Source organism: Rhipicephalus sanguineus, chromosome 7 (genome assembly GCF_013339695.2).
Source record: "Rhipicephalus sanguineus isolate Rsan-2018 chromosome 7, BIME_Rsan_1.4, whole genome shotgun sequence".
Classification (NCBI taxonomy): Eukaryota; Metazoa; Arthropoda; class Arachnida; order Ixodida; family Ixodidae; genus Rhipicephalus; species Rhipicephalus sanguineus.
In genome coordinates, this window is record NC_051182.1 from 98,024,107 (window position 1) to 98,042,406 (window position 18,300).

General features: G+C 47.6%; 1 protein-coding gene across 1 annotated transcript in view; it reads right to left on the bottom strand.

Moving 5' to 3' along the window:
- LOC119399636 (probable helicase with zinc finger domain) overlaps positions 1 to 18,300 on the bottom strand; it is a 96,398-nt gene that overhangs the window by 30,857 nt on the left and 47,241 nt on the right. Inside the window, exons 11-14 of the mRNA XM_037666445.2 lie at positions 17,218 to 17,333; positions 12,728 to 12,940; positions 3,805 to 3,940; positions 1,957 to 2,089 (exon numbers count right to left, since the gene is read on the bottom strand). Coding sequence (XP_037522373.1) covers positions 1,957 to 2,089; positions 3,805 to 3,940; positions 12,728 to 12,940; positions 17,218 to 17,333 — 598 coding nt within the window. The remainder of the gene's footprint in view (positions 1 to 1,956; positions 2,090 to 3,804; positions 3,941 to 12,727; positions 12,941 to 17,217; positions 17,334 to 18,300) is intronic.

Here is an 18,300-nt window from a genome sequence, read left to right on the forward strand (position 1 = left end):
CATAGTGGCTTTTCAAGGCCCCCCAATGAGCGCTTCAAAAACTGCTGTTTATTGTCGGTTTGTTCTCCAAAGAACTGAAAACTGCGTTTTTTGAACGGCGAAGCTGCTAAGCACAGCACAAAAACGGCTGTTCCCCGCAAGGAACCTTGCTGCGCCATTGCCTAGCAACCACCGACGCCACAGCTGCGCACCACCTGGCCTGGCCTTGCCGCCGCGCCAGCTGGTGTGACGTCATGCAGAGCCGCGCATGCGCCGAAGCAGTAGCAATGGAGAAGCAGCCACCAAGCCACGCTCGGCAAGGGAACACACCGCGCCTAGCTACCGCGACAGCTGATGTGACGTCATGCCAAGCCGCGTATGTGCCATAGCAACAGCTGCGGAGGAGTCACGTCGAAGATACCGAAATGACTAAGTATAACCGCGCCAAGCTTAAACTCCTGTCAAACGGGACATACCGTAAAATCCTGAGCATGCGCCCCTATCCGAGAAGCGCCCCCCCTCCCTTTTTTGGGGATACAGTAAAATCTCGTTAATTCGACCCCCGTTAATTCGGAATTTCGGTCAATTCGGACGCGGCGTCTGGTCCCGTCCAAAATGTGCATTGTTCTGTGGCTGAGAACTCTCATTAATTCGGACAGATTCGACCGCGCTTTGGTTAATTCGAACTCCCGACTGAGGTCGGGTCGAAACGGGGAAGCAGTAGCGGATACCGCCACGGCCGCGGTTCGGATATAATTCGGATTCGCAGCCGAAATCCACGGCGCATCTGAACATATTCGAGATCGGATCATAGCCTCCAAGATTTAAAACGAGGTAACGAGATCGGACTATGGCCTCCGAGATTTAAAACGAGGTAATGAGATCGGATTATGGCCTCCGAGATTTAAAACGAGCTTTGCATCTCGGAGGCACATACACAATGAAAGGCAGTGCATCGCTACTGTCATCAGCAACAGGCAACATGGCGACGGTCCGTCCGCGTTATCAACGATCAGCGTTGTGCAGGCCTGGCGTTCCGGACTTTCCGCACGCCTTTCTACGTACGAGCCGTGCAACATTTTCAACACTGACGAGACAGCGCTGTTCTTTAAGGCTCTGCCTGACAAGACGATCGTGTTTAAGGGGGACCAGTGCGTCGGCGGGAAACGGAGTAAAGAGCGGGTGACGGTTCTTCTGGCTACGAACATGACCGGCACAGAGTAGCTGCCGCTGCTGGTGATAGGAAAGGCTGCGAAGCCAAGATGTTTTAAGAACATTAAGCAGCTGCCTGTCGACTACCGCTTTAATAGAAAGGCTTGGATGACGGCCGAAATATTTCAAGCCTGGCTGCGTCAGCTAGACCGCCGCTTTGCGGCACAGTGTGCACGGACAGCCACCTTCAGGAACTTAGCAAAATTGTGATTTCCTTGCACGTTGCCTCCGCGAAGCAAACCGCGATCACAGACTTCTTTAAGAAATAAATGTCTGGCGGTGGCAGAAACATTTTTCTAGTGTTTTGATCGTACTCGCGATAATTCGAACCCTCGGTTGATTCGGACATTCTCTCTGGTCCCGTGAAGTCCGAATCAACGGGGTTTTACTGTATTTGAAATATGCACCAATGACCGAGCAAGAGCACCCCCCCTTCCCTCCTGCCATTTTCACCGTTTCATTCACTGTTTTTATGCGCCCTCGTCGGGCGAATAACGGCAGTGAATGCACGCATATTCAATAAAGCATTTCACTGCAAGCACGCACGGCTCTTCCACCGCCATCTTGAATTTTGATTCCTAACCGAGCAAGGGCCCCCCTTCAAATCTTGTCGGGTTATCTTTCACCGCAGGGAGGTGCTTGCTTGAGATTTTACGGTATTTTCTTCGTCCCTTCAAGTTCCGTTTAAAGAGAGTCTGCTGTACTTTAATGCATTCTTTTGCCAAGTAATAACACTGCTTCCTTGCAGCTCAGTTTTGCACCAACCTCGTTTAATGTTGCTAGCGAGGAGCATCTGGGATGACGACAGGGTCGTCACCACCACGCGGTGGGCCTCGATCTCCTCGGCAGTGGGCTGTCGAAACCAGGGTCCCTGCTTGGACTGCTGATCCCGAGGCACCTGCGAGGGCAATCAAACATTCCAATGGGCACCACCTGCAGCCGTTATGGAAATGCCAGCCATCGAAACGCCTTGACGGACACCACCAGCACACGTTGAGGTCACACCCACTAGCATGACTAATTGTAAGCAAAAACCTTTGCACCTCCCTAAGGAGTCAAATTTCAATACAACGGTGTTTCGATACACCGAAGTTAAGCGCAGAAATTAGCAACTTCATTTATTGTGGTTTAACTATGCTAATGCCACCAATGCTTCACCTTCTGAGTGAAACAGGTACTTTTTTTTCTTCTTTCAAGTAATCTTCTATCCTACAATTGGATTCAAGAACATATTGTGTCTTTGCAACTTTTTTTTTTCGGCAATTTTCAAAATTATGCAAGCAGCACATAAGCTTGAATGCACTTCAATTATATCACTTACATCACTGTCTTCACTTACTAGCAGCGTACTGCAAACATTGCCCACCTGTTGCTAGCAATAACTTAAAAAGAATCCTAAAAGACAAAAAATTCTATATTTTAATACTAAACTAGTAATTACCATTCTATAATATCAAAAGCACCACTCCTGCAGCGAGAAGACCTTTGAAATGTGAGAAAACACACATAAAGAAAATACAGGTAACACCACCGCCTCGAGCTTTCAGCAACAACTCGCAGGGTCGACAGAGTATGCTGGTGCCTACATAATTCTTCATTAAAACTGGGCTATGCCATGTTCTAATCGAGACATGAACTTCACATGACAAGTTTCAGGACATTTTGACTGGGTCAAAGGGGCCATATGAAAAAGATGCATTGAAATCCATGCCATCAATTCATGATCAAATGCTGAATGTGGCTAGTGAAATTAAAGAAATGAAACTGACTCAAACTTCTTTTTTTAACAATGAACCTACAATACCAAAATTAACAATGGAGTCCTCAAAGAGTTTATCAATCTAAACTGACTTAGAGTTTTATTTCAGCGTCCCTTAATAGTGCAGTAGAACCACGCTGATGTGTTTTTGAAGGGACCTTAACCTCCGTATTCTAGAATGTCTGTTCACCTTGACTTGAGAAAGTCGATGGGAGAGCCGCCGCTAGGCAGAAGAAATCACTGCATATCGGCAATAATCTGCAGCGATTCTTGAGAAGCGCGGCGTCATTTTCAGTCGAGCAGTGGCGCTGTGCTCAACTCGGTCAAGTGAAGGACGAAATTCGAGTTGAGGCGTGCTCAAGATTACGGGGGTAAGAAATAAACATAAAAGCCGGGAAACGCAAGAGGCAAAAGACAGAAGAAATTTAAAAAAAAAACGAGTAGTGGTGAAGTGCGCAGAATGTTATTTGAACACTTACGCTTGAAAAAAACGCGCAACGTCACCTGGTACATTTATCACACCTGATCAGCATAAAAAGTTTTTCAAGCGCATGCAGTGTCGTTTCCCTTTAATAAATCTAGTGCCACCACGACTGACACATGCCAAGCAATCACTTCCGGCGATACCTTCACGAAATTGTCACCGGACATGCCACCGTCTCTGAGCAATAATGTAGCACTGCTCGTATGGTATGGTATCGGACTGCCATGACTAGCAGTAGATGGCCGAATGCCTTGCAAAAGTGTAAGTACCCCCGAAAGCCATCGTCCAAGAAAATGAACCCTGCTTCATCTCCTAAACTTCGTCACTGGTGCACACAGTGGCACACTAATCAATGATCGACCCCACCCACCTCAAGGCAGTACTGAAGGAGGCGTCGGTCTACACGGCTGGGCATTCGGTACTCGTAGAGAATTCGGAGTGGACACAGTTCTGGATGGTTCTGCACTTCCTTATCCAGGTGCTCCAACACGTACAGGTCGGCCGCACTGTGCACAAAGAAAAGGCAATGCTTATGCGTAAAAAAAAACAAAAAAAGTTCAGTTCTGGGGTTTTACATGCCAAAACAACAATACAGTTACGGTGCATTCAGATGATGGACCGAATCCGGATTTGAAGAGAGGCAGAAGGCACGTCACGTGACCTCACACCAGCGATTCTCCTCATTCGTGCCTCGTCCGCGCGGCTCGTGAAGAGATAATCCCGACCTGTTTTTCACATCAAGATTTCGGCAGCAGAACGCTGCAGCTTTAGCGGGAAAACCAGCAGTTTCTGGCAACCAGTACACTTTTCTTCTGCTCGAGAGGTTGTCCTCACAGTCAATCTCAGTTCTTCGCTTGCTGGCACTTGGTTCAGTTTACTTCTGGTGCCGCATTCTAAGACGATCATCTTTGAGATATCTATCACTTTCAATGCACGCTGACTGGTGAGTTGGAGAATAGTGGGTAAGTTGTCGTTTTAATCATTGCACACGCGGGATTCTATGGCAGGCAAAGCGACACTGTCGCCGAAAGCGGATGTCTCAGAATACAGCCCCTGTATGAACACTGAAACTAAAGCCAAGATGCGAACCAAGAACTGGAAACATAATGTCAGTGATGCTACCGAGGACTTCTGATTTGGAGCAATTTTTGGAGCAGCAATATTTCCGTTTTGGAGCACTTTGGAGCAGCAAAATTTTCATCTTGGAGCACTTTGGAGCAGATAATTTTGCATCTGGGAGCACTTTGGAGCAGCGAATTTTATATCCTGGAGTGCAATACAGAAGCATATTGCATTACCATTCAAGCACCTGAGTATTATTATGGGGCTCTTATGAAGGCTAGAAATATTTCGATTCATTGCAAATCTCACGGAAAAAATAATCTCAGGAGCATAGGCGTGCGCACAGAGGGGCAAGGGGGGGGGGGCGCCCCCCACCTAATCACCTAAGAGGGGGGGGGGGCGCAAAATCTGCCCCGTACATTGACCCTTGCGATAGCAATTATATGGACACTCTCGGCGGATTTTTGCCGTCGCCGTTGCCGTAATTTTCCGTATAAAGTCCAAATTAATAACATCACCACGCGCATTCTAGCCGCGGGTAAAAGCTCACGAGCGCTGGCGACGAACGCGGCTGAAGCGGAGATTAAACTAGCCGGCCGTCTGTCTCCGCTGCACGGACAGCGCATGAGATAACATCTTCCCGCGTGCGGGCCTGCCGTCGATTGCTCATCAAACAGAGAGGAAACGCCCCGCCCGTATTTGGTAAGGAGCATGAAGGGACGCCAGGGGAGCGGAAGGGGGGGGGCGCAACGTTCGAAGGGCGCAGTCGCTTGCGCGCGCGCGCTATCTCGAGGCATCAGGAGACGGCTCGTAAACTTGCTGTGCTCTCAACGCTTACTTCGCGTTTAGAAAACTCAGAGCAAGAAAACGCTTCGGTTCCTGGAGGGGCCATATTACCTTAAACCAGTGTTTCGTTGATTTACGCGAGATCGGATTCAAAAATTGGGGGACCCTTAAGCTTCGCCTTTAAGAGTTGAACGCGATAGCGAAATCCGGCCCCTAGTGCGCACTTCAACCACTAAGTGCATACTTATTAATGTGTATTGTTACACACACACACGCACGCGCGCGAATTTTACAGGCTTTCGATCTAAAGCAAGAGTCGCATGGCCTCCAAGATATACGCCGCGCGCCGGCCCTCTCGGATGCCATGAAAAGTCGAGACTTATTTCTCACAATGCCTCACAGATGGCAGCACATTATCTAGCGTTTGCTGCGTTGGCTTGATATGTTTTCCTCTAGATGGACATAGTTGTCCATTTTTAGAGCTGTTTGAAAGTTCGTGTGTGTATTTAGCGGCGATGGCTGCACTATCCCGGCGTTTTTCGACGTAGTTTGATGGCCTCGCGAATGCGCCTACCGTATGGGCTCGTTTTCGTCGTGACACCTGCCGAACAAAATGCGTCGAGACTCCTTTCACTACATGACATTTATGTAGTGTTTTTGTCCGAAGCAGCTGCAAGCAACATCGTAGCTTTGTGGTAAGACACCTGCGTGCCACGCGAACGGCCCGGGTTCGATCCTCATTGGGACCGAAGATTTTATCGTTTATTTTATTTGCTACTTTCTCGATTTTTCGCTCACGGATGATTTTTCGCTCACAACCAACGGTGCCGACGCCGACAGCGGAATTTCCGCGACACGAGCTCTCTAACGCTACCGCGTTAAAAGAGTTAGCTGCTAGTCTTACTTCGTTTCACAATACAATTTTTTGGTATCGCATTCATTTCTTTGCTCTTAAGCGAAACTTACCTTGGCTTTACCGTTGGCTATTGACCCCCGAAAGCGAGGGGCGGACGTGTAACATGGCGTAGCCGCTTCACTGTGGGCCGTCAGCGACGGGCCCGCTACTGACAGCTGCGCATTTGCGGCTGCACCGACCAGGAGATATGATTTTACTAATGAGATGACATTTTTAAAAAAGCAAGCAAAAAATTCGAATTGGAACCCTAGCACGTGTGCTCGAAAGGGCAGGGCCTTTTAGGGGGTATTTACTGCAGAGTGATTACAAACTCGGACGTGCTGGCGGAAGGAATTACGAAAAAGCTGTTCTGGATGAAGATCCATGGATAAAGTATATCTGAGGAAAAGTGTCAACGCGTTTCCACCGTTCGCGTGCTCTTCCATAAACGCGAAGCAAGGAAAATTCGATATTGTCCCATATATCTACTGCGAGCGATCCCATATTTCATTCCGCGATGTCCGGAAACAGAAGTGACAGACATATTAGCGGCACTCATGTAGTTATTACTGAACATTGCTTTCCTTACGTGCCGTGCGACGCTTGAAACGAGCTATCAGCAGCGTTTCTGGAACAGACGACGTCCGCCGATGAATCGCCGTCGCACTTTCTCGCTACCGATAGGCCTAGACGTCACGAGCCTCTGCAGAGAGCGCGTTTTGCTGTCGAGCAGACTTGCAGAACAGAAGCTGCGTCGGCACCGTGCATGGCATCGTGGCTTACTCGGAACGCACGCGCGAGCGCTATTTATAAAGCGGAATACTTCTTGGTCCATGATTGCGACTTTATTGGCAGCCCCAAGATCGAGCTGCACATGTTCTGACGCGCCGGCGGTGCGATTGCCGGTGATAGACGCCCCCAAACCCGAGACTTTGGCGCAGTTTGGCGCAAATTTTGTCGATATTATCAGGGTGGCGCACTAAATACAATTTGGCGCACTTTGGCGCAGTTGGCGCAGGAGTGGAATCACTGTAATGTGCAACAGTGCAATGTGTACTGTCGGTACCTGTTATCCAAAAAAAAAAAAAAATATTAAGGCACCTTTGCATTGGTGGTGCCAAGCATGAAGGAAGTGCAGAGCTGAGCAGCCTTCTTTGTATCTCTTTCCTTTCTCCTCTCTTGTTCTCTTTTACAGTTTTTCTGTGTTTTTTTTTCCTCTTAATTTCTATTTACTTCTATTTTTCTTCCTATTCTATCTCTTTTTTTTCTTTCTATTTCTCGCTTGCTTCCTCTTCTTTTTCTGCATGGTTTTGCCAGCGTTACGCCAAACGACAAAAGGATGCGATAGCCCACGACAGCCCGAGCCCCTAAAGTTCTCCGCACTTCACATCATCAAGGCGCTCGAAGAACAAGAGGAAGAAGAGTTCTCCTTGGCACGAGCGTGCTCTCAATATGCTACAGATAGCTATGCTATACGTGGTTTTGCCTGCAATATGGCAAGCGACGACAGCATACAACAGCATACGACAGCATACGACAGCCTGGGCCCCTAAAGTGCTTCGCACTTAAAAACTGCCGATATCTGCGCATCACCGTATCCTCCCTTCGTATGCGATTCCCCACGCACAGCAGCGGCGAGGTCAGTCTTCAGCAGCTCTCTGTACAGCAGATTTTTTTCCCCATCCAGCCATTCTGCCAACACCGTTTTCACCTAAACAAATTGCAGTCTTCGACAATGCATGACGCTCAACAAAGCTCGGCGAGCTTCGCGTTCTGTCGGCCTCCATGTTGTTGAATACTCTGAAACCGGTCTGCTGGCAGCGAGCGCAGGTGAGTGCAAAGGCTGCGGTCAAGTAATCTGGCTTACTGATGATGTAGTCTGCTATGACACTGTCTGTCGTGTGGATGCGCCTGCAGGCGGATCATCGGCGGATTAGCCGTCCGTGTCCATGACAAATCTGGATTCGGTCCATCGTCTGAATGCACCATTACGAGGCACACCACAGTGGAGGACTCGGGATTAATTGTGACGACCTGGGGTTCTGTAACGTGCATCTAAATACAAGTCCACATGAATGCAATTTTGGAACCAGGTTTCCCTGTATAATCCGTTCCATAAAAACTGGGCAATGCTGTAAAGGACAGATATAGGCTCTCTTTCCCTGCTCGCACTTGTGAACAAAAAATAATGCCTTAGTTATGAAGGAAACAGCATGTGTCCAAAGTGTCGTACTTTTATGCTGCAAAATACAATATAATTATTACACTAAAGGCGTCCCAAATACGAACTGGCTTACCACCTAACGAGTCGAGTGTCACATTCCGGCAACCAGTGGCCAGTGTGCCCTCATGACCAGAACATAGCATGTTGCTTATATGAAGGTGCACAAGTAACGCACAACTTGAGATAACCAGTGGTTTGTAAATAAAAGCACTGTGTGTGCTTTACTGCCACCCCCTCCCCTCCTCTTTCATCTCCCACCATTGCTCATAGGTTGAGTGTGCCGACCTATACACTATCTTAAGTGCGGGGTTCAGTCCCACCATACTGGGCTGTTGTGGCCTTGCCAATTTGTATCTTTAAAAACTGAACGAACAGTGCTATGGGAGATGCATGCGCATGGAAACAGCTCGGTTGGTGCATTTGACGTTTCACGACCTTATTAATTCACGTCGCAATACAGTCGCCGACTGTTTATTCGGACTCGGTGGGAACCGCCGAAAAGTCCAAATAATCGGGAGTCCGAAGAAAACTTGTCAATAAGCGTGTGTACACATGCACACTTACGTGTGACCAAGTCGGCCAGTATTTCAGCTAGTGTTTGGCTACTCCTGTAGGTTATAAATAATAATATCTGGGGTTTAACGTCCCAAAACCAGGATATGATTATGAGAGACGCCGTAGTGGAGGGCTCCAGAAATTTCGTCCACCTGGGGTTCTTTAACTCTTTCGTTACCACGCCTATTCAAATCGATCACCGGTGATCGACGAAAAAAGCTGCCGATTTCGACGCGTTAAAAATTTTTCCCGTGCATGCTGCAGCATCTCGCGTTTAGTTCTGGGACTGCTCTTCTACAATCCGTTTAAATTTTCCCGCTCTGACGACCTTGCGATTTTTGACGGAGTTTTTCGCGAACGAATGCGCATGTGTTACTGGAAAAGGGGGCGTGGCTGCCACACTCGGGAAAAAAATGCGCAGCTCATGTTTGTGCTCCGTCATTATCAACATTTTGGTATCAAACGATTCCTAAGAAGTCAATTATCAAATTGTGTCGTCAGTTTTGCGAAATAATAAATTTTGGCTGTGATAATTACATAAAAACGACACCTGCTACTCACTAGCGAGCTTTGCTTCCGAGTTTGCGCAATATTATTCAAATACAGCTCGTTTCTGAAGGTCCGTCGCGTCTCTAACTTGTTGATCTGGCCTTTTTAGCCAGTTTGCAGCAGTTTTGGTTTCGTTTCTCTTTATCTACGCGAGAGGGGCGCATCGGGCGTTAGCGTCGGCGCGCGCGGCAATCTCTCGGCCGCTCCCATGGCGTCGTCAACCCGCGGGTCTGCGTCGCGGGAAAAACGTTCCGCTCGAAAGCGTGCTCAACCAGCTCACGAATTTAGTGAAGCTGAGTCGAGCTATGAGTCCGAAGACGACACCAGCTCATCTTCAAGCGCTGACAGCGACGATGCTTCGAGCCAGCCCAGGCCATCCTCAGCTGTGTACCGATAAGTTTCCTTTTCGGCCTTGAGCAGTCGGAAGCGCTTATCTGCCGATCTCGGTGCACGACCTTTGAGATGTCCTGGTTATCTGCAGGATACGCACAGCGCTTGGACAGGATGTGCTGCCGCCGGCAGCCAGAAAGCTTCAATTTTCACCAAAAAGGCCGCCCGGCGCGCATCTCGGCCCGGCACACCGGAGCAGCGCAAAACGTTACACGACGGCGCACGATTATTTTTTCCTGTTTTTCACAGCAGAGGTCACCAGGACCATCTGCGAAAATGCCAACAAATATGCTTGGATGCAGATCTTGGGCCTTCTGACGTATGCCGAAAAAGATGCCGACGTATGCCAAAAAAAGTGCAGCACCACCCCAAAAAGATGCCGAAAAGGAAAAACTGCCGCAAGTGCTATGAGGAACGCAAAGTTGAAAAAAAAAAAAAACGGACGTTCTTTGTGAAACTTGTGGCTTCTACCCGTGCTTCATGAAAACCAGAAGCTGCTTCACCGCATGGCACGAGCGGTGAAGCAGTTTTCGGTCTGCAGTATTTTTGATCTGTGTGAGAAATGGCTTTATGCAGATTGTTTATTTTTCTTTTAGAATATTCCTCGATCATTTCCCTTCAAAATGTATATTTTGAATTTTGTTTGTTCGTTATATTTTTGTAGATATTGTGTTTTGTTTGTACTGTTTTTCTCAAGTTCCTGCAAAAGTGGTAGATTTCAGATTTTTTATAAGTTTTGTAACAACTTCTTTGTTTTGAAACTTGTGTTATCTATAAAGAGCAATTCATTATGCACAATTTGGTGCGCTGCAATGTTACCTAGAGCATTATTTATACTAGCAATAAATTTATTCCTCAGACCTATAAAAAATGGCCATTTTCATGCGGTAACGAAAGAGTTAAGGGGAGACGTGGGTCTTGAAAAGTGCGTTTTTAATAATTGGGTGAACAGAATAAAATTTAATACACTTATTCAGTTTTTTCAGCAGATTCCAAATCTGTGAGTAGATTTTTCATAGCTGCATTAGAACAAAAGATATGCTGTTTCTACAACGTTTTCTAGCATATTTCTTACGGGGATTTTTGGCAACTTCTTTTCGTCAAACACAAAAGCAAAGTATGTGGCAAGAATGCCAGAAAGCTGATCTAGCCGATGATGCTATTTATTTTCTTATAATATTGTTTACCAAATGATAACTCTCAATAATCATAAAGTGTGTGAAGCAAAAATTTTTCGCACATATTTGCGTGCATTTATTTTGCATTTGAAGTTTGATGAAAACAATAAAATTAGCATCATCGGCTAGATGAGCTCTCTGGCAGTCTTGCCACATACTTTGTTCTTGTGTTTGACAAAGCAAAGTTGCCGAAAAGTACCGTAAGAAATATGCTCTCAGAAATCTCATATCTTTTGTTCTAATGCAGATAATAAAAATCTACTTGAAGATTTGGAATCTGCAGAAAAATCTGAATAAGTTTACCAACTTTCATTCAGCTAACCTAAGTAATAAAAAAACTTTTTTCAAGACCCACGTCTCCCCTTAACGTGCACCTAAATATAAGTACACGGGCCTCAAACATTTTCCCCTCCATCGAAAAGTACTCCTGTAGGTTGTCAATAGCACTGTTACGACCTGTGCAAAATCCACATTTGATAACTGTGGTGTGGGCGGCGCATCATCGGCGTCACAGTCCGCCCGCACTGGTTCGAGAACCTGACAGACGATCTCATCATTGTCCAACTTGGCAAAAGCTTCATAACAAATTGAATTGTACAGAGCAGAAGCACACACGGACAGTGCTGCTGTGTGCTTCTTTGTCTTTCATCTTGTATTCTGCACTCTACAATTCAATTCGCTATGAATCAAGGTTAACTGCCCCACTTTCCGTTCTGTTGGCAAAAGTTCCCAAGCAACATCGGATTGAGGTCGGCCGCCTTCCACCTGGCAAATGGTCACTGCTTTTTTGTTATCATCAGGGCCTTGTAGTTGTCGCGTTTCTTGAGTTCCGATGGTGCACATGTAATGGGCGGCGTCGGAGCCATTTCAGCAGATCAGGCCTCGCATACCAAGCAACAAACGAAGGAGCTAGACACGAAGTGTGGGACGCAGATCAGGCCTAGCCACAGAAACATCTGACAACACAAACCCTCAATCGCCGAAAGGGAATGACGTTGGGCTAGTTGGTGTTGCAGCGCTCATGCTGTCGTTCTCTCTTCGTCTGAGTTAGGGTCATTCACCTCAAACACCGCATTGAGCTGACTCAGAGCTTGGCTTGGCTTGGCCTGCTGTATGGCTGTGGTAGCCGTTCAATGGATACTTGAGTGGCTAAAGCCAAAAGGCAATGGTTACGTGCAGCCAACAAACATAGCCTTCAAGACTGGCAATTGTAATTTCTGCATGGATTTTGACGCTGGCACGATCTCCAGCTATAGCCAATGCAACGTTTCAGTGCTAGCAACCTAGCAAAAATATTGTAAACATCGCTGACGGCTTGTCATGACGTTCAACGTCACATGCAATCAGCTGCCCGGAGTCCGAAAAGTTGAACGGCGCACTGTGGGGCGTCCGAATTTTCAGTTGCGAGTTTACATTACTTCAATGGGACAAGTGGCGGTGCCACGAAGGTGTCCGAATAAACGAGCATGTCCGAATAAAGAGTCGGCGACTGTATAAAAAAATAAGAAAACATTTGTTAAACAGCCCAAGATGGCGGCACCCATGTGTCTTATGTAAAATCGTCGATACATCATAAGCATAGTGACCTCACACGATCGCTCACTGCCTCCGCAACTATTACACGCATGACAGAGGCCGCAGCGACGGCACTGACCTGTTGGAGTGGGTGCAGACCAGCACCCGCGTCTCCGGCGTCCGTCTGACGACCTCGAGCATAGCCTTCGCTAGCGTGAAGGTCTTGCCAGTGCCGAAGGGTCCCACCACCAGAATGGGCGGCACGTTGGGAACCGTGCGAGGGGCCGTGATGGCCGCCACCGCCCGGCGCTGCTGCTCGTTGAGCCGCGAGTCCCAGCTCAAAGACTCTTCCCTGCAAGGCAGCAGCTAACACTGTTAGGTGGACTAGCGTAGTTGCCAGGTATGTAACACAAGTTGCCAGCGCAGAACCACCAAACCACCATACGGGATGCAAACAGTAAATAAAAGAGCTACAATTTCTAGTTTATTAGAACCAAAATTTACTCAACATGAGCTACACATGTAAGTCTCTTAGAACAACTGCCATCAATGATAAATTAAATTCTGGGGCTTAAAAAATCTGGGGTCAGTGAAATTGCTATTTCATTACATTAACATTTCATCGCCCTGAAATTAAACCTTTTATGCAAAGTACAGTGGAACCTCGATTATACATACCCCAGTCTTGCGACCACCCGCATTTTGCGATGAATCGGTTTGGTCGAGGCGAAACCCCCACAGAAATAATGGATTAAAAACCTCACTTATATGGCGCAATTTTATGCAGACGCCGCATTGTACGAAGACTCCGATACTGCTCGAGAAAAAAAAAAATCTTTTTTTACCCGAATCCAATGCCAACCAAATATTCGCGGGTGCAATATAAAAACTTACGTACCCCTACGCTGACGATTAGAATGGAAAATTTATTCTCCTGGCAGCTCCTTTGCTTCTGTGATCCAGTTTTCCTAGCTTTAAGATCGCTTCTACATACACCTCAATCACATGCGTGTCCCAAGGCCGTTACCTAGACAAGTTCAATCTACACGGAGTAGCTTCAGATAGTCGACAAGCTCATCTTCGAGATCCAGATGATTTCACATTATCGGCCCGTGGAAACTTCTCCTGGGGTTTGCAGCACTCGCAGTCACAGGCCTCGAGCACGCAAAAAAAAAACGCGACGCAGTTGTCTTCACTGCGCAAAATAACTGAGCATTCGTGAGCATTCATAATAGCAGCGGCACAGTGCCAATTGCACTTCACAGGGGAACAAATACAACGCCCACAGCTCAATCACACGAAAGCATCCTATGTCAACTCGCAACAAACTGTGCACAGGCATGGGGGTACTAAGATAAAAAAGAGAATGAGGGTGAAAGAGAAGAGAGAAAGAAAGAAAACTAATGGTAAACACTGAACAGCACCAGCAGAAGGGTGCCGTTTAGACGACAACATTGGGCGCTAGCGCAAGGCGCATGTGGAATGCATGCTCCCTTGTGCATCAGCCAATTACCAGAACTTGGGGATCGCTGCTCTGCTTCTGTCGCATAATGCAGGATTACGAAAGAGCACCCACAAGCAACCGCAAGACATTCAACTGTTTGACAACTGGCACTAGCAACAGTCGCACTTTCTTGCCTCGGTCTTCCTTCGCTGGAGCGGTGAAACTTAATTACGCGGGAGCGGTGCACAAACAAGCTTCGTTACTCCTGTTCAAAGTTGATCATTTCGCAGGATGCTGTGGCTGAAGTGTACTTCTTACCAGTTCTTGGCTCAACTGTAGCCCACAGTTATCTATCTTACGTTTCCCTTACCTTGTTTCCCTTTCTCTTTTCTTAACCTGTCTTTGTACTGCTACATAAACTGAAAATAAACACCCATTCTAACTGCTTGTCAGCCTGGATATACTTCCCCTGTGTCAAAGTGTAGTATTTTACCAGCGCTATAACGCAGGGCATTTCACGACAGTTTTACAAAGGTCAACGCGTTTGTCTAGACAGCGAAAAGTTGCGATCAGGACTGCATGAGTGACATCTACAGATAACACGTGGTTTGAGATAGGCCATGTCAGAGCATGCGTAGCCCCCAATGATGCCTGCATTCCATTTTCTTTCCTTGTTTATCGCCATGGCTACAGCAACTGTGCTGGCCGTCAGCAGTGCTGTCAGCAGTGTAACGCCGCAGAAAAAAAAAAAAATAAACGAGGGAGATCAACCGGCTCGGCACTCAATGCAAGAGATGCCGCAAGATTATTCTCGGATAGCGGTGTCATCATCCCGGCAGTTCGTCACACACATATCGTGCATTTTCTGTTTCTTATTTTCTCCAGTGCTACATCGTCAACAGCACTTCTGGTGGCCTAAACAGAAGTTGTAGCAACAGCGATAAATGAGGAAAGAAAATGCAAGGCAGGTTGATCATAGGGGCTGCACATGCTCAGATGTCACCTATATCAAACTACAGTCGACGACCAATAATTCGGGCTCCACGGGGAATGTAAATAAGTCCGATTTATCGAATGTCCGAAAAAACGAATGCGTCAGAAAAAAAAACTTTTATTGACACTTCAGGGTCCCGGTAGCCGAAAAAAGTTGTCAATGCGTTGCTGCCCGCACTTCCGCTTACCTGCAACCAAGTCCGCCTGTATGTCCACCAGTGTGATGTGATCGCTGTACGATGGCGAGCTGGTTTCGTTCGTGAAGGCAACACGTCTGTGCGGCGCACTTAGCGGTCGCACAAAGAGGCAGCATGAATGGCGGCGCGGCGCGTTTGGGTTCTCGCCTATTAAATACGTGCACTACGCACGCAACTGCACCAGGCCACATGCACTATCAAACAGTTGACTGAAGATGCTTATCGTAAGGCTTGTCAGTGATTGAGCCGTACTGGCGCGTTTGCCACCTGCCGCCATCACACCTTCGTGCATTTCCACTGCTTATCCGTAAAGACATCGCCGCACGGCGCCGTGATAACGGCCCCTTTGAATTTCCGGTCCGCTTCACCCCATAACACTTCGGCATCGCGACAAAGCTGACCTTTGGACTCTGCTACTGTCACAAACAGGTCGACTCGCGAAAGCGCTGGTTCGAACCTACGAGATGATAGACGCAGCAGAGGTGGGGGCTTCAATTATTACCTTTCGGACCTGCAATTTGGGCAGAAAGTCCGAAAAATCGGACGCCAACGAGTTTCAGCGTCCGATATTTCCGACGTTCTTGACCATTGGCATCTATGGGGCTGGTGACGGTGCCACGAAAGCGTCCGAATTTTCGAGCATGTCCGGAAAATCGGACGTCCGAAAAATCGGCAGTTGACTGTATCTGCCGCGTTTCGTTGTCGTCAGTGCGGCCTTCGGCGCTGGCTGTGAGGGCACCGTTGGCGCCATTTAGCTCAGATCTTTTGAGACAGCAGAGCGTAAAATAAAGCAAGTCTCAAGATAAAAATGAACGCACATGCAAAACGCTTTGCTGCAGACGCATTCGACAGAATGGCGGTGATAGCAGCGCAGCGCGGGGATACAGGAACCGGAATGTAGGATGTTCGCGATGTCGATACGATTTCCCACAGTTGACAAGTGCCTCTAAGATTGGCATTTCCAATCACAAATCTCTGAGGCATAAGGTAGCGATCGAAATAAAGCCTCATAGATCACCAATTAGCTTTCGTTTTAATCTCTGAGGCCATACTTTGTATGGTACAGGTGCCGGAGGAGATAATGGCTGGCGATTTGGCGTGCACGACAGTCTCGGACAGGGTCCGGATTATCGAATGTAGATCTCGCAGCTGTCCGAAATATCGGTCGCCTTTACACATTACTTCTACGGGATCATCGGCGGTGCCGCGCGGCTGTCCGAATTACCGAGCATGTCCAAATTGTCGGTGTCCGATTTATCGGTCAGCGACTGTACGTGGTATCTGTAGATGTCACCTTGCAGCCCCGAGTGTGACACTCCAATGTTCTAGACAAGCGAGTTGACCTCTCTATAAAGTTAAATACACAGAGTTTTAACTGCACTCTCTTAAATGGGCCCTGCAACACTTTTTCAGTATGATCAGAAAACGCTGCCGATTGGTAGTCGAGGCTCCTGAGAACACGCGAGCCAAACATTATAGCGCAGCACGCGGCCTGGAATTTACAATGAATTCTCAAAGTCAGCTGGAAATCGTTCCCTCTTCTTTCTACAAATGATGCCATGTACACACATGACCGCACCATGTACCCAAATTCACGGCCATTGGCTGATTTGAGCATCGTGAGCTGCATAGTTACCGTGGTCGCCATGAGAGGCCGCCACATGCCCGTGCTTGCGCATGATCACAATGCAAGCAAGCCACACGTTCGAAAAAAAAAAAGTGCTCAAGGTCATGAAGCGCGCGACTTCTTTTTTCCGTGCCATCCTGCCCTGCTTAGCTTCCAGCGCGATCGTCAGGATGAGAGAAGAGAGAAAGCAATTACAGTGTGTGACAAGTCTCTGTAACTCCGCTCGTACTCGATGGATTCTAAAAATTTTTGCAGCGGTCGATTAGTGGGGCAATAAACTCCTTTAATGAAGACATTCGACGGTTACTTGGAAAGGTGTTGCAGGGCCCCTTTAAACAGAAGCAAATAAAATTTCCCAATGTACTCACGGTGGGCACTGTGGAGGCTGGATGCTGAAGTCGGGAAACACGAGACTGGCCATGGGCAACTTGTCCACGGCGTAATGCATCTCGCACAGCGGCAGCCGATCGAGCAGGAACTGAACCTGCATTGCGAATGCATTCCTGGCAGTCCAGACTAAGAAAGGAAATGTCACCCAGTGGACAGACTGAGCACATTACGAGCATAGTAGAATCTCAATAGTACGAATCTCAAGGAGGAGCGAAAAATATTCGTATCACCCGAAATTTCGTATCACCAAAAAACTAGCAAAATCTGTTTTCGTACCACAATATACACGCAAAAGATTTATTGTCATCGAAAAAAACTCACATATGCATTTCTGGGACACACGGCGCAGCTGGCTAATGCGAACGCGCACGTCATAGCTTTGCTTGAGTCCACTGAAAACTAAGTGTGCCGGAGCCCGCACCATTAGTCATAAGCAAACAAAAGGAATGCCGAACCGTCGCACCTTTTTACGATGACTTTACTGCCTTCAGTCTACCACTGTACAAGCCGCATACCTTCGGAGCTGCGTAGTCGTTATTGATGATCACACCGATAGCGACCGCAGTTTCATGCGCGGCGGTTGCGGCAAACGACTTAGTTCCATTTTTATTCCATGTGCGCTGGCCGCGTGTGTGCCTTCAAAACTACAGTGGAATCTTGTTAAACCGTACCCACATAAGCCGTAGTTTCTTTTTAAACGTAGTTAAAATGAATCCCCGACTCATTTTGCTTTTATGTTAATGCATTTATTACCCGCTTAAGCTTTAGCTGTACATCGTATACATGTCGGTTAATGCGTACAATTCACTTGTCGAATGCCAATTATAGTCCTCAGTTGCAGTCTCACGCTCCGACGGCCAACTGATTATGCACAGTTTTGAGCCATTATGCAAAATATGAGCCATTCGAGCTATGCGTTGCATGCATACACGCGTATCTCTGGGGCCACTGCACGAGCCTAGCCTGCAAACTGCACCGCATGCCATCTCGGAGGCCAGGCAGAGCAGCCCAGCTAGTTCCCGTTGCCAGTGAGAGCCCACAAGAGCCGGGCGGAAGTGCAC